We start from the raw sequence: 16,382 nt of genomic DNA on the forward strand, positions 1-16,382 counted from the left end.
CACATTGAACACCTGTTATCAAAGTGCAATCAGATGATGGGCTTTGTTTTTAGAACATGCTCAAGCTTCGAGAGGTGGGAGCCCATTTTATACTTGTTCAAGTCTTTGATTCGAAGCCAGCTTGAGTATGCAGCGCCGGTCTGGAGTCCTTATCAGATCACCTATGTAATAAAACTTGAGAGAATGCAAAATAAATTTCTAAGATTCCTCTTCTTCAAAAATTCGGGCATTCCTGTGAGAGGGGTTTTCCTACACGTCGATTAAGATCATTGTTTGAAGTTGATGCTCTTAAGCTCAGGAGAGAGGTATCATCTTTGATTCTTTTCCGTAAGATACTAATGAATGAGGTTGATTCTTCTTATCTCCTGGGAAGAATTGGATTCGCCGTGCCCACTCTCAGGCGAAGATGGCATTCCCTATTCGCGGTACAGAGGTGTAGGACATTTAATGCATATTTTTCCCCCCTCAACCACATGCCAAGATTGTTGAATGGACTTGGCTGTGGGGTGGACGTGTTTTCTGATGGCCCATTAAGTTTCAAGCACACAATAACGATGCTTCTGAGAGAGAATCAGAATAACTGAATTTTTAATCAGCAGCCATAATTTTCGCTGATATTTCTATCATTGTTAAATATGTCACTCTTTAAATATTATTTTTTCTTTATTTGCACATTCAAACTCATTTTATTCTTACTTTCCCTTATTTTCAAAGTTTTTTGCTGGCAGTTATCATTATCGCCCTCATCCTATCATTCATATGAGACTGCATGCTCTCTCATCATCTTTATTGAAAGCACCTCTCCTTCATCACTTCATATATTCATTTTCACCATCACTTTCACCATCAACTCTATCAAGGAATATTTAAGAAGTAGTTTTCTAAGTATTATTTTCTTTCTTTTCAAACGTTAGTTTTAGTATCTTTTTTTTTTTGTTTGGATTGAATTGTATACTGTACTTATTGTTGTGTTAAGGAAACATTTTTGGGTCATTACCTGTTGTTTCCGATGTGATATTGTGAATAAATAAATAAATAAATAAATATTTTAATTATTGCACAGCTGTTTTAGATCTTGACTGCGACTCACTCATTCTGTTTGTGCCTTAAGATTGTATTGAAGAGTGACTCTAGATGAATCGAAGAAACTATTTATCTGGGAAAACCATATTTCCTTGACACTGTGTTAGGGAATATCACAAGGATCGAGTTTTCAAGTTTTCCGAATTAATTAGACAAAAAAAGTCTATACCACCGTTTCCAATATTGTATTTGAGAAAGTATCAATTTGATTTGAGAAGGTATCAATTGTATTTGAGAATAATTATTTGTGAATGAGAGAAAGAATTGTAAAATCTGGATGAGTTTGGATTTCTTCACTTATGGACCTTTATAATATGTTTGCAGTTGCAGAGTTATTGGTGTAATTAAAAAAAGAGCGTTATGTTAATGAAGGAGTTATATTGATTAGTCTAATTGACGTTCCAGTCAAGTGTCAAATTTACCCGTTCCAGTCAACTGTCAAATTTTAAAATTAAATGTTCAGAATTCATGTCAAACACGAAAAGGGAATAAACTACTCTCAACAGAGCTAAACCACTCTCATGATGAGCTTTCAAGGGTATCCTGCTTAAAAGGTATCTAATTCCAGTCGTTTTTCGTGGCTAGTCGAGGTAGCACCAAGTCATTTTTTTTTAAATCCTATTGGAATACAGGATAAAACTTAAACATCAATTCATATTACTGTGTGCTTCGATCATTTCATATTAATGTGTGTTGCTTCTATCCATTCAGATTTATAATGTTCCCTAACTGCTTCAGAAAGAACAATACTCTGAAGTTCTTCTTGAAAAATAGTTCGTTGCATGGAATGAAATACGTTGGTGATGAACAGAAGCATTGGTTTGAAAGACTTGCATGGTGTATCTTGATAGGAGCATTTGCAGCGTTTCCGATCAAAACCGTAATAGACATATGGAAAACCTGGCAAGACACTCCAGTTATAATAACGACAGTTAGTAGGCCTTTCACCATCTCAAAGCTGCCTGTCCCAGCAATAACCTACTGTCAAGACTTTCTCATTTCAACTGATACACGAAATGGTATTACCAACGGTATGAATATGACGAAAGAAGATAAAACTATTCTTTGTGGTGTAATGACAATTGTTCTAGGATACGGGTTTCAATCAAATTTGGACTGTGATAATTTTCTCGATAATTGGGGTGAAAATCAAACTCAAAATGGAATCGATGACAGAAGTTTTTACAGAATGTTTGACAAGCTGGTGATCACGGACCAGGAATATATAAGGAATGATAAAACCCCTTTCATGCTGGGTATGCGGTTTGACGAACCTCTCATTTGTTATGACATGTTAACTCATAACGGATTATGCACCACCTGTAGCTCCTTGCCTCTATCACAAATTTACAGGAACGATACATTCCTTCATTCCTTCCATAATAATCCAGATGATTACGAAGTGATAGCGGATTTCACTGGATTTCCAATTCTTAATTCATCCAAATTTGATGTTCCCTATCCATCACTTGTAAGGAGACCAATGAATGGACTTTCTGTAAATGATTGGAACATCACAAACTTGGAACGAGATAATATAGAGATTAATCCTCGATCGAACAGATGGTACACGATTCACAGCCCCTGGGACGTTCCCAATCCTTTCATGAGGTGGCATTACAGCAAAGACTTTCGCAATCATGAGCTGCAGGTGTTCATAGAACCAGACCAGACACTCATTGATGACAATCTGATGTTACCTGCTGAAAGTCGTAGGTGTTATTTGCCCCATGAAAAAAGACTGAAATATTTCAAATATTACACTTATCAAAACTGCAAAATGGAATGTTTAACTGATAAGGTTTTGAATGACTGTGGATGCGTTCTGTACTACATGCCTCATAATGAGTCGACTCCTATATGTTTCGGAGATCTTAGGTGTGCCGATGACATATTAGACCAAGTAAATGTGCAAAGGACTCTGACGTGTGAATGTTTCGCTTCGTGCAACCAAACTGGTTACAAATTCGTTTCTCTTGATGCAATTCCTGACAGAGATAGTAGCAGATTGATTGTTGTTTTTATTGATGACATATATTACCCTCAAGTACGTGAAGAATCTGACACCCTTGAAAGTTTCGTAGAGACTTCTGTGACCTACCTGGACATGTTCCTTGGCCTCAGCCTGATTAGCATTGTTGAAATTCTGTACTATTCGATTTTGATGCTTTTAGAATTCTTGATTGTTGAGAATGTTGGCAAAGCAGATTGATTATTCACATCTGAATTTAGAAAAAAATAGTTTTTTAGTATTATCTTATTGATTTTTATTGTCTCTGATAGTTATAATACATATTAAATAAAAACCCATCCCAAAATGTAGGCCTATTTAGCACCATAACTTCTGTGTAATTCACTATCTAAAATACATATCCCGTTTACTTGATTGCAACTTTTATCTTAGTGGATAGTGAATTTAAGAGTTTCATCAGATTCACCTAGAAAATGAATTATCAATGTGAATTAACCAAACTAAAATATATTTTATCTATGAACTATGCATTTCAAGATTTAAATTTATACTTTTTAAAGGTCGTATGACCGAGCTTATATTCTATAAAACATTATACCTCACGTTGTAAAATAATATTTATGTTTGAAAATAAAAATAATAAAACCAACGTTCTTGTTCTGTATTTTGTACCTTGTTTATGACGGCGACAGGAGCGGGAGAAATGCAGTGGTTGAATGATAGTTGAATTGTCGCCGTCGTCATAATATCTTAGTGGCTATAAACAGCTCATTCATTTCAAAATGAGCAAATGCTTTGCTTCTACCTTTTGCTCATGAGCAAAACCTTATGCTCAATGCTTTTGCTCATGAGCATTTGCTCTGGTTTTATTCATATGGGCCATTATCTTACCGTCCTCAGCTGAGCATGAATGTAATGGTAATTGTGACTTGTATAAAATTTTCCAACACCTTCGAATTGTCTTGACTATTGTAAATAATGTACTTACTGAAGAATATTTTTGTCTGTATAAATATTTTTAAATCTGTAGTTATATTTTAATTAAATGTTTCAATGTTCATCTCTATTTTCATTATATTGTCCTTATATTCGTATTTTTTTTAATAAATACGTATTTAAAGCTTTAAAGAAGTCATAGAAGAAATTTATGAAGCATTTACATGAAATTACTACTTTACCATAAACCAAAGAGAAAATTTATCAAGTATTCGAGTTATCACGCCTACCTATCTATTATCTGTATCTTATTCTATTTGGTGTTATTGGACCTGGAATGTTTTTCTTGAAAAACAGTGAATATTGAAACTGCTGTTTTCAAGGTGAAAAGTAGCTGGATTTAATAGCTACATCAAGAACAACTTTTTTATGCAAAGAGTAAGGTCAGTTTATAGAAGAGAGAGAATGGATGAATATAATAATTCTACTCACAGACTGGTTTAGTTAACGCCTGAGAAAATAAAAATACCAATTATTGTTTGCGTGTGTGAATTTCCACACGTACATGGTACCGTATTATAAGATGTGAGCCGGTGATTTCAAACAGGATATGCTTTAGTGGTTGTAGTTACAATGGACTACCTACTTACTCGACAGTTGCAATAACTAATAACTTGCTTTGTTTGTAAAATCTTCTTTCCAGAGGAGAGCCTTCAATTAATGAAGAAACAGTTCATTGCTCTTGAAAACAAAGCTGCGCTGTTCTTCACGTAGGCTTAGCATGAATAAGCTACTACCACTTATTTTTGCAGTTTTCTCTCCATATCTGTTGTCTGATAAAGGCTCCATTATTGGTAAGTCTTCCATAACATTTAAAACATATTCTAATTTTTAATTGGAATTTATTTTTACAATTTTTTTACTTATTTATCTACTTTAACACATCGTCGCGCATTTGTCTACAATTGCAATAGGGTTTTCAAGACCTGGCATGAAATAAATAAATTAATCAATCATAATCACGTTACTTCCATCTTATCCCTTTCGGTCTGAAATTTGGTACTCTAATTATATTATTTTTTTTAATGATTTTTGAAAGTATCAATTTTTTTTTCACTAATAGTTATGGAAATATAACATGGTCGTTAAAACGGCCAAAATTACTCAAAGGTAAGAAATAATTAGTCTTTTCCATAAATTGCACAAATGTTATTATTGGTGAAAAAAATAATTTTAGGCATTTACAAGTCTTATTTGACATAAAATAACATGTTGTAGATAATTATAATATAATATATTACATAAATATGTCAAACATTTGGAGCAATGGAAGTAGAAAATTTGTAAGTTTAAGTTTCAGAAGGTCTTTATTGAAATACCAAGAGAGTAATGGATTGGCGTTTCCATATTGACCACATCCAAAGGAGGTGGTGAATACCAGTCTGCGTTTGTAGTCAAATATTCTAAATCCGATAAATTTCCATCAAAAAGTAGGTCTTCTACGTCTTTATCACTTAGTTTATTATCGCTCATGATAGAAGGATAAAATATAAAATATCCACAACAGCATAGAGGAAAAGCCACAAGAAAATCACTACAAATTTACTTGTTTTATTGTATTTCTCAGCTGATTTGGATATTTGTAATTTGATTTGCGCCAACAGTATACACTTCCCACTATGTAATCTTGGACGTTAAAACGGCCAACACTTTGAAGGGCCAATTCTCGGTTCTCATAATTAATTAATTTTTTCTGTCATAATATTCTTTTATTCCAACATTTTATTGATGTAAATCAATTTTTTGCCCAAATAAAACTTGAAATGAAGCTGGTATGCCAAATTGAAAGTTGTGTGTTGTGAAACAATGACAGCAGTCTCTTAACAGTCCATACAAAAAGTCTTCAAAAATTTCGTATTTTTACCGCAAGAGCTCACCACATGTCATATATTCATCACGAATATGTTCGTTCAAACGACCAATATGACTTAACGGGGTGAAATTAGTTGTTTGTGACTTAAAAAATTGAACCAAGTGATGGTCGTTATAACGACCACCATGACCGAAAGGGTTAAGCATGACTCATTCGACTGGTATCTTGTCATCACAAAAAACTAGTCACAAAAGGTATATTTCTAACTTCAAACTAAAATACAATAGACATCCCAATGAGCAGATACAAACTTGGGCTACACTGTATTAAGTATTTGAGAATTTACACTCTGAGATATTTTAACCGTGATAAAATGCCAATCAGAGAAACCTTCTTTTCAAAAAGTATTCTCTGATAGATTTTAAACGTGATTAAACCTACGTGACAAGAACCTATTAGAGAAGTCTTCTTATCAAAAAATACTTCTCTAATTTCTTTTTAGAAACGGCTTCTGATTGGTTCTCGAAGTATTCAATCATGATTGAAATTTGACATGCTTTTGTACAACCAGGCCGGAGCATGAGTATCGAAAGTTTTTTATTTAGAAACATTGTTTATCTTGTGAATTGTCATAATAGTTTTATTAAAACAATAATAATTTTTATTTTTGAAACTTAATTTTCTCAATATTTTAATAATGATAATTGATGGTTCATATCATCACCCTTTCAACAAAAATATGACAACTATACTTGATCAATAGGTGGTATTTCTGTTGAATTATTGGACTCCTTACTTTATTAATATGACATATCCCTAGTGGTAACTGCATACCGTACCATGTTTTTCACCCACTGAAAATATCCCAATACCAATTAAGACATAATACTGTCTCAATTGATGTTTATGGCTTTTTCATTCATGTCAACAATATAATGTAATTTATATTATACAATAAATGAATAAATACCCATTCTATTTTAACCCTCGGTTACAATAACTGACGTGTACAACGAAGGTTACAATAAACTAACAAATACAATGCCAGTAGTAATAGCTGACCTGTTGTAACTCCAAGTAAACCCCAGTCGATACCGCACCATTATGATTCGCAAACAATAATTTATTAATGATTAACTGAAATAACTGACCTGTAACCTCCAGCTGGTTCAATCCAAAGTAAACCGTGAACGATACTGCACCATTATCATTCGCAAACAATAATTTTATGTATTTTTGTATTCTCTACAGAAGTACGTGGAGATCTAATTATCGAGCCGATCACCAACAAATGCCTGACGTGTATTTGCAACGGAGCGAGTCGATGTGGTCTAGAAGTGAAGTGCGACGGAGATGTGTGTGGCGTTTTCTCCATTGGCTACGAGTATTGGCTGGACTCCAACTCACCCACACTGCCCTTCGATAGCCCCGAATCAGAAGGAGGTATGAGGCGTCTTTTTTACATTATAGATACTTACTTGGTACTTAATTGTTCGTCGTTGGCTGGGAAAACCAGATTTCCTTGACACTGTGTCAAGAAATATCACAAGGATCGAGTTTTCATGTTTTCCGAATTAATTGGACAAAAAAGTCTATACCGCCGTTTCCAATATTGTATTTGAGAAAGTAACAATTTGATTTGAGAACGTATCAATTGTATTTGAGAATAATTATTTGTGAATGAGAGAAAGAAACGTAAAATCTGGATGAGATTGGATTTCTTCACTTATGGACCTTTATAATATGTTTGCAGTTGCAGAGTTATAGGAGTAATTAAAAAAAAGAGCGTTATGTCAATGAAGGAGTTATATTGATTAGTCTAGTTGACGTTCCAGTCAAGTGTCAAATTTACCCGTTCCAGTAAACTGTCAAATTTCAAAATTAAATGTTCAGAGTTCATGTCAAACACGAAAAGGGAATAAACTACTCTCAACAGAGCATAATAATATATTCATGATAATGAGCTTTCAAGGGTATCCTGTTTAAAAGGTATCCAACTCCAGTCGTTTTTCGCGGCTAGTCGAGGTAGCACCAAGTCAATTTTTTCTTGAAGATTCCATTGAAATACAGGATAAAACTTGAACATCAATTCATATTACTGTATGCTTCGATCATTTCATATTACTGTGTGTTGCTTCTATCCGTTCAGATTTATAATGTTTCCCAACTGCTTTAGAAAGAACAGGACTCTGAAGTTCTTCTTGAAAAATACTTCGTTGCATGGAATGAAATACATTGGTGATGAACAAAAGCATTGGTTTGAAAGACTTGCATGGTGTATCTTGATAGGAGCATTTGCAGCGTTTTCGATTAATACCTTAAAAGACATATGGAATACCTGGCAAGACACTCCAATTATAATAACGACAATTAGTAGGCCTTTCCCCATATCATCGCTGCCTGTCCCAGCAATAACCTACTGTCAAGACATTCTCATTTCAACTGATACACGAAATGGTATTACCAACGGTATGAATATGACTAAAGAAGATAAAACCATTCTTTGTGGTGTAATGACAATTGTTCTAGGATACGGTTTTCAATCAAATTTGGACTGTGATAATATTCTCAATAATTGGCGTGATAATCAAACTCAAAATGGAATTGATGACGAAAGTTTTTACAGAATGTTTGACAAGCTGGTGATCACGGACGAAAAATATTTAAGCAATGATAAAACCCCTTTCATGCTGGGTATGCGGTTTGACGAACCTCTCATTTGTTATGACATGTTAACTCATTACGGATTATGCACCACCTGTAGCTCCTTGCCTCTATCACAAATTTACAGGAACGATACATTCCTTCATTCCTTCCATAATAATCCAGATGATTACGAAGTGATAGGGGATTTCAGTGGATTTCCAATTCTTAATTCATCCAAATTTGATGTTCCCTATCCATCACTTGTAAGGAGACCAATGAATGGACTTTTTGTAAATGATTGGAACATCACAAACTTGGAACGAGATTATATAGAGATTAATCCTCGATCGAACAGATGGTACACGATTCACAGCCCCTGGGACGTTCCCAATCCTTTCATGAGGTGGCATTACAGCAAAGACTTTCGCAATCATGAGCTGCAGGTGTTTATAGAACCAGACCAGACACTCATTGATGAATATCTGATGTTACCTGCTGAAAGTCGTAAGTGTTATTTGCCCCATGAAAAAAGACTGAAATATTTCAAATATTACACTCATCAAAACTGCAAAATGGAATGTTTAACCGATAAGGTTTTGTATGACTGTGGATGCGTTCTGTACTACATGCCTCATAATGAGTCGACTCCTATATGTTTCGGAGATCTTAGGTGTGCCGATGACATATTAGACCAAGTAAATGTGCAAAGGACTCTGACGTGTGAATGTTTCGCTTCGTGCAACCAAACTGGTTACAAATTCGTTTCTCTCGACGCAATTCCTGACAGAGATGGTAGCAGATTGATTGCTGTTTTTATTGATGACATATATTACCCTCAAATACGTGGAGAATCTGACACCCTTGAAAGTTTCGTAGAGACTTCTGTGACCTACCTGGACATGTTCCTTGGCCTCAGCCTGATTAGCATTGTTGAAATTCTGTACTATTCGATTTTGATGCTTTTAGAATTCTTGATTGTTGAGAACGTTGGCAAAGCAGATTGATTATTCACATCTGAATTTAGAAAAAAATAGTTTTTTAGTATTATCTTATTGATTTTTATTGTCTCTGATAGTTATAATACATATTAAATAAAAACCCATCCCAACCTATTTAGCACCATAACTTCTGTGTAATTTACTATCTAAAATACATATCCCGTTTACTTGATTGCAACTTTTATCTTAGTGGATAGTGAATTTAAGAGTTTCATCAGATTCACCTAGAAAATGTATTATCAATGTGAATTAACCAAACTGTAATATATATTTTATCTATGAACTATGCATTTCAAGATTTAAATTTATACTTTTTAAAGCGTATGACCGAGCTTATATTTCTATAAAACATTATACCTCACGTTGTAAAAGAATATTTATGTTTGAAAATAAAAATAAATAAAACCAACGTTCTTGTTCTGTATTTTGTACCTTGTTTATGACGGCGACAGGAGCGGGAGAAATGCAGTGGTTGAATGATAGTTGAATTGTCGCCGTCGTCATAATATCTTAGTGGCTATAAACAGCTCATTCATTTCTCAACTGATGTTTCAAAAATGGACTATTTCCAATGCTGGTAAATCAAGAGAATGATAATATTTCTGAATATAATTTTTCACATAATTTCAGACTTTTTATCCAATTGAAATAATACTTCTCATGGAAAAAAATAAAACCTGCACCTCTAGGAACACAAACAGATGTTTTGGAGCAAATTTCATCAACATTTTCCTAAATTTTAAGTTAACAGTAGGGGTTCTTAAGGGATTTCCTGGGCACTTATCTATCCTTTATTAATATTATTAAAATATTTGACATAATTTTCAATAGTTGGATAAGATATTTTCAAGTGGAACCCTTGTTAACCATCTCTAGTATAGGTGACCTTGGCTTCTAGGTCACCATTGCCCCAGTCCTAGGCCTTATCTTAGTATTATTTGTCCGCTTCCGTAATCGACCGAAGCTGTTAAACCTAACAAACTTGTCAGTCATAAATTGCCGTTTATCTCTTTTCTGTATAGGGCTACTTGTAATATAAATAGAAAGAAAAATAAAAAATCTCAGTACCCTTTTTGAATCATTTAATCACAACATGTTTCAACATTCATGCATTTTGCAAGAATAATATTATGAAATAATATTATGAAGAATATTTTTGTCTGTATAAATATTTTTAAATCTGTAGTTATATTCTAATTAAATGTTACAATGTTCATCTCTATTTTTATTACATTGTTCTTATATTCGTATTTTTTTTTTTAATAAATACGTACGGTATTTAAAGCTTTGAAGAAGTCATAGAAGAAATTGAAGAAGCATTTACATGAAATTACTACTTATCTATCCTACCCATCTATTACGACTACCTATCTATCATCTAAATCTTATTATATTTGGTGTTATTGGAACTGGAATGCTTTTCTTGAATAACAGTGAATATTGAAACTGCTGTTTTCAAGGTAAAAAGTAGCTGGAACTAATAGCTACATCAAGAACAACTTTTTTATGCAAAGAGTAAGGTCAAAGTTTATAGAAGAGAGAGAATGGATGAATATAATAATTCTGCTCACAGACTGGTTTAGAACGCCTGAGAAATGAAAAATACCAATTATTGTTTGCGTATGTGAATTTCCACACGTACATGGTACCGTATTATAAGATGTGAGCCGGTGATTTCAAACAGGATATGCTTTAGTGGTTGTAGTTACAATGGACTACCTACTTACTCGACAGTTGCAATAACTAATTACTTGCTTTGTTTGTAAAATCTTCTTTCCAGAGGATAGCCTTCAATTAATGAAGAAACAGTTCATTGCTCTTGAAAACAACGCTGCGCTGTTCTTCACGTAGGTTTAGCATGAATAAGCTACTACCACTTATTTTTGCAGTTTTCTCTCCATATCTGTTGTCTGATGAAGGCTCCATTATTGGTAAGTCTTCCATAACATTTAAAATATATTCTAATTTTTAATTGGAATTTATTTTTACAATTTTTTCACTTATTTATTTACTGTAACACATCGTCACGCATTTTTCTACAATTGCAATAGGGGTTTCAAGACCTGGCATGTAATAACTAAATGAATCAATTACGTTACCTAAATCTTAAGCATGACTCATTTGGCTGATATCTTGTCATCACAAAAAACTAGTCACAAACGAATATTTCTAACTTCAACTAAAATACAATAATACAGACACCCCAATGAGCAGATACAAACTTGAGCTACACTGTATTAAGTATTTGAGAATTTACACTCTGAGATATTTTAACCGTGATAAAATGCCAATCAGAGAAACCTTATTTTCAAAAAGTATTCTCAGATTGATTTAATACGTGATTAAATACCACAAGAACCAATCAGAAAAGTCTTCTTAAAAAAAGATTTTTCTAATTTCTTTTCAGAAAAGGTTTCTGATTGGTTCTCGAGGTATTCAATCATGATTAATATTTTACATGCTTTTGTACAACCAGGCCGGAGCATGAGTATCAAAAGTTTTTTATTTAGAAAATATTGTTTATCTTGTGAATTGTCATAATAGTTTTATTGAAACAATCATAATTTTTATTTTTGAAACTTGATTTTCTCAATATTTTTATAATGATAATTGATGGTTCTTATCATCACCCTTTCAACAAAAATATGACAGAACTGTACTTGATCAGTATAGGTGGTATTTCTGATGAATTATTGGACTCCTTACTTTATTAATATGACATATCCCTAGTGGTAACTGCATACCGTACCATGTTGCTCACCCACTGAAAATATCCCAATACCAATTAAGACATAATACTGTCTCAATTGATGTTTATGGCTTTTTCATTTATGTCAACAATATAATGTAATTCATATTATACAATAAATGAAATAAATACCCATTCTATTTTAACCCTCGGTTACAATAACTGACGTGTACAACGAAGGTTACAATAAACTAACAAATACAATGCCAGTTATAATAGCTGACCTGTTGTAACTCCAAGTAAACCCCAGTCGATAATGCACCATTATGATTCGCAAACAATAATTTATTAATGATTAACTGAAATAACTGACCTGTAACCTCCAGCTGGTTCAACCCAGTGTAAACCGTAAACGATACTGCACCATTATCATTCGCAAACAATAATTTTATGTATTTGTGTATTCTCTACAAAAGTACGTGGAGATCTAATTATCGAGCCGATCACCAACAAATGCCTGACGTGTATTTGCAACGGAGCGAGTCGATGTGGTCTCGAAGTGAAGTGCGACGGAGATGTGTGTGGCGTTTTCTCCATTGGCTACGAGTATTGGCTGGACTCCAACTCACCCACACTGCCCTTCGATAGCCCCGAATCAGAAGGAGGTATGAGGCGTCTTTTTTACATTATAGATACTTACTTGGTACTTAATTGTTCGTCGTTGGCTGGGAAAACCAGATTTCCTTGACACTGTCAAGGAATATCACAAGGATCGAGTTTTCAAGTTTTCCGAATTAATTGGACAAAAAACGTTCTATACCGCCGTTTCCAATATAGTATTTGAGAAAGTAACAATTTGATTTGAGAAGATATCAATTGTATTTAAGAGAAATCAAATGAAAAAAAGACTAACTCACGTTTTTTTTCATTTGTTGGTGAATAAGTAGGTGAAACAAAAGACATAAAATGTAAATGAGAACATTCAATAATTAATTATTGTAGTTGAGAAGCTATCGTATGCAATTGAGAATTGTTAGTTGTAATTTAGGAACATTGATATTATGTTCAAATGAGAAGCTATCAGCAATTGTAAAATGAGAATAATCCACTTGACTTACGTCCTGTTTTCTAACTTAGCATCATGTTGGCCTATGTTTTAGAGGAAGTCGATGCAATATTGAAGTGGAAATCGATGCTATAACTGAAGTGGTGAATCATCATATTTATGAAACTTGAATACTATTTGCAAAGCTCAAGATTTGTTCGGTTTTTTATCAAACCAATCTATTAAAATGTATTTCTGTATAACAATCATTTCAAATATTCAATGGAAGCTAGATAAATTGAACTGAGGACTTCTGATACTGCGAATATTTACACGAAGATCTAATAGCAGAAGGAAATTTTTGAAGAATCTTCCATCTTCAACCTTATTAAAATGTAATTTTCCACTATACGAGCAAGTCTCAGGAAAATTGCAAAAACCCACTCGTATTCCTTTGTTGTATTATTTCATATGTATTTGTAATTCAGTTGAAACCGTTCTGGGGATGTGTTGATAAAATATTGTTGTATTTTTGCTTTCAGCGTACATAAGATGCGTCTCAGATCTTAGCTGTGGTGCAGAAGTGGTTGCCAACTATATGAAGAAAAATCCATATGTAAGTAAGACAACATTTAGATTTAATAAAACTCATACCCCCATTTTTTGCAAGAATTACTCCATTTTTTACTTTAACACTGGTAATGATTGTATGAATTTGATTGGAACAGATTTGATCCGAAAATTCAACTTACAGTACCATTTGTAAATTATCTATGGACAAAAATATAGAAAAGTTGAAATAATTGTTAAGTTTGAAAATATTATTCATCAAAATAACTATAAATAGGCTAATACTCCTTATTAATCTTTATTATTTTTATTCTATTCATTTATTTATTTATTCAATGATACACAAAACACAACTAGAAATTTACAAAGATATAGATGTCATTTTGTGACACTTGATAATTTAATTAATATTACGTTAATATATAGTAAATATTCACTTTAATCAATATTTTTTGCGTATTACTTCTGTGAATAGAGACTTGAATTATTAAGAAATAGGTAACACTTCATTTTTATACCTAGAACGTTCTTTTTATAATGTTGTAAATGTACACTATCACTTTGTCCACTGTATTACTGCATTAATTCATAGGCTCTATGGATTAGTATGCCATTTATGAATCTCTTTCAAAAGGCTTTCATTCGCATTTGCAAATTGTAAATCATTCTTGTTTTTTTCAGGATTGCGATTCAGATGGCTTAGTGACTTGTTGGGACTATGCTGGATTACACAACAGGGGAAAGTTGGAATGCGCAGGATTTTGGGATATCGATTTTGAAATGAACTATAAATCCTGTATGAATAATTCAAGTATGATTTTAGACTTTGGAATCGAATAAAAATATAATTTTCAAGAAACCATTGATGAGATTATTTTTATACAGTACTGTACCTCATCATAATATAATTATTGTAATTTATATTTTATTATTTATTTATTTATCATTTACAATGGAGACAACGGGTTTCCCCAAACATGTCTCCTTTACAAGAAAATGCAAAATCTTAAAATATAATATAGAAAACTTATAAAAATCATAAAAAGAATAAGGTACAAATGGTAATATTTATCCTATTACATATGGTAATAAGGTACAAAATGATAATATGAAAAATACAATAATTAAAAAAAAATAAATAATATGAAAAGATGAGATGAATTTTTCCATAAGTAATTTAATTCATTATAGGTAAGTAGTCATTGCATGTTCACACAGTTTGCTAAGTAACATTTATAGCTACACAAAAGTTGTGCTTCTTACAGCTATAGTGAGGTCCACGTTATAATGGCAGTAGATAAAGATAGAAGAATAGCGATGCCGATTCCCTGCATTAGTTAATTATATTTCTACACTGTCAAAAACATAATTGGCATCGTTGTGGACCTAGAAAAGTATAGTACCACCAGCTTTGTCGAATGATAGACAAGGATAGCAAAACCAAAGTTGATCAAATACTGTCATTATAACGTGGACCTCACTATAGCATAGATGTGCGGTACCATATATTTTGTATCTGTGATATTTTTATTTTTGGCAGCATTCATATTGTGTACAAATGAGTTGGTATCAGATTAATTGAATAATAATTTGTTGGCCTATAGTTAATACTTCCATCCTCTAAATAACTCATGTAGCTTACAATAAGTATTTGGCCAAGAACTGTACTGGTTTGTTAATGAGTGCAGATTTAGCGAGAGTGAATTGAATCCATTATTATGCCCAGATTCACCAATCTTGGTCAAGACATTTGAACATGGTCAAACTGGGAACGCTGTGTGCACTCAGTACTGGAATAATAGAAGATAGAAGCTTTCCTGCTATTGTCATTATTATGTCATATGAATTATATAGAGTTTTTCAGAAGTAGTTTCCAACATTTTAGGGTATTCTTCCAGGATGATAGGAGACTACAAACGTCCAAAACTCAGCGGTTATCCTTATAGCTGCTATTTTGTTTTTTTCACTTGGGACTTTTTATCTCAAGAATGAAATGTTTTATTGACCTGAAATTTGGAATTAATATGTATGCTATAAAAAATCAACTTTGAAAAATAAAATAAAAAAATGTCTATGTTAATATTCAAAATGGTGGGCATTCCAAATTTATGATGGCAAATGTCACGAAAACGTCCACTCTACAGAAAATTTACAAGACACAAAAAGTTAGCAAATTTTATCAAAATTTCAAGGATACCTTATTTATTAAGATTGGTCGGAGAATAACAAGAGAAATTAATTATTTTCGTACTGCATGCATGACCACTTTCCACCATTTGAACATCAATATTGAATTTTCAATTCCAATTGTATTTAAAATCAAGCTTTGAAACTCGGTATGGCTTCATATGGCCATACAGCTGATTTTACAATGTTTTTCGGATGATCTTGTTTGTCTTGTGCATGCATGTAGTACGAAAAGAATTAATTTCTCTGTTATGCTTTGACCAATCTTGATAAATAAAGTATCCTTGAAATCTTGATACTTTTTTGTCTCTTGTAAATTTTCTTTAAAGTGAATGGTTTTCGTGAAATTCGAAATCAAAAATTTAAAATGGCCGCAATTTTGA

The 16,382-nt window shown here is 32.8% G+C and overlaps 3 protein-coding genes across 6 annotated transcripts in view; all 3 read left to right on the forward strand.

Moving 5' to 3' along the window:
• LOC120349413 overlaps positions 1-7,256 on the forward strand; it is a 33,202-nt gene extending 25,946 nt beyond the window's left edge. The window contains exons 4-5 of the mRNA XM_039419393.1: positions 4,695-4,845; positions 7,119-7,256. Coding sequence (XP_039275327.1) covers positions 4,695-4,765 — 71 coding nt within the window. The 3' untranslated portion in view covers positions 4,766-4,845; positions 7,119-7,256. The remainder of the gene's footprint in view (positions 1-4,694; positions 4,846-7,118) is intronic.
• Positions 1,724-3,516, forward strand: LOC120349406 (pickpocket protein 28-like). Its single transcript, XM_039419387.1, has one exon. It carries the CDS (start codon positions 1,802-1,804, stop codon positions 3,293-3,295), a length of 1,494 nt encoding a protein of 497 aa, XP_039275321.1. The 5' UTR covers positions 1,724-1,801; the 3' UTR covers positions 3,296-3,516.
• On the forward strand, positions 7,116-14,674 carry LOC120349415 (lysozyme 2-like). Of its 4 annotated transcripts, none has more exons than XM_039419397.1 (5): positions 7,116-7,307; positions 11,289-11,439; positions 12,674-12,862; positions 13,785-13,858; positions 14,494-14,674. In XM_039419397.1, exons 2-5 carry the CDS (start codon positions 11,367-11,369, stop codon positions 14,650-14,652), a joined length of 495 nt encoding a protein of 164 aa, XP_039275331.1. In that variant the 5' UTR covers positions 7,116-7,307; positions 11,289-11,366; the 3' UTR covers positions 14,653-14,674. The 4 variants fall into 4 exon arrangements, with proteins under 4 accessions (XP_039275331.1, XP_039275329.1, XP_039275328.1 ...); XM_039419395.1 differs by having other exon boundaries at positions 7,170-7,307; positions 12,671-12,862; XM_039419394.1 differs by lacking the exon at positions 7,116-7,307 and having other exon boundaries at positions 10,855-11,439; positions 12,671-12,862.
• The last annotated feature ends 1,708 nt before the right edge of the window (positions 14,675-16,382 follow it).

The sequence above is a fragment of the Nilaparvata lugens genome, chromosome 1, assembly GCF_014356525.2.
Source record: "Nilaparvata lugens isolate BPH chromosome 1, ASM1435652v1, whole genome shotgun sequence".
Lineage (NCBI taxonomy): Eukaryota > Metazoa > Arthropoda > Insecta > Hemiptera > Delphacidae > Nilaparvata > Nilaparvata lugens.

Bases quoted from the DNA above. Each gene is read 5' to 3' on its own strand.
- LOC120349406 (XM_039419387.1), top strand. From the start codon at position 1,802: ATGTTCCCTAACTGCTTCAGAAAGAACAATACTCTGAAGTTCTTCTTG.
- LOC120349415 (XM_039419395.1), top strand. From the start codon at position 11,367: ATGAATAAGCTACTACCACTTATTTTTGCAGTTTTCTCTCCATATCTG. The intron at 11,440-12,670 runs GTAAGTCTTCCA...TATTCTCTACAA, and splicing joins TGATGAAGGCTCCATTATTG to AAGTACGTGGAGATCTAATT. The intron at 12,863-13,784 runs GTATGAGGCGTC...TTTTGCTTTCAG, and splicing joins TAGCCCCGAATCAGAAGGAG to CGTACATAAGATGCGTCTCA.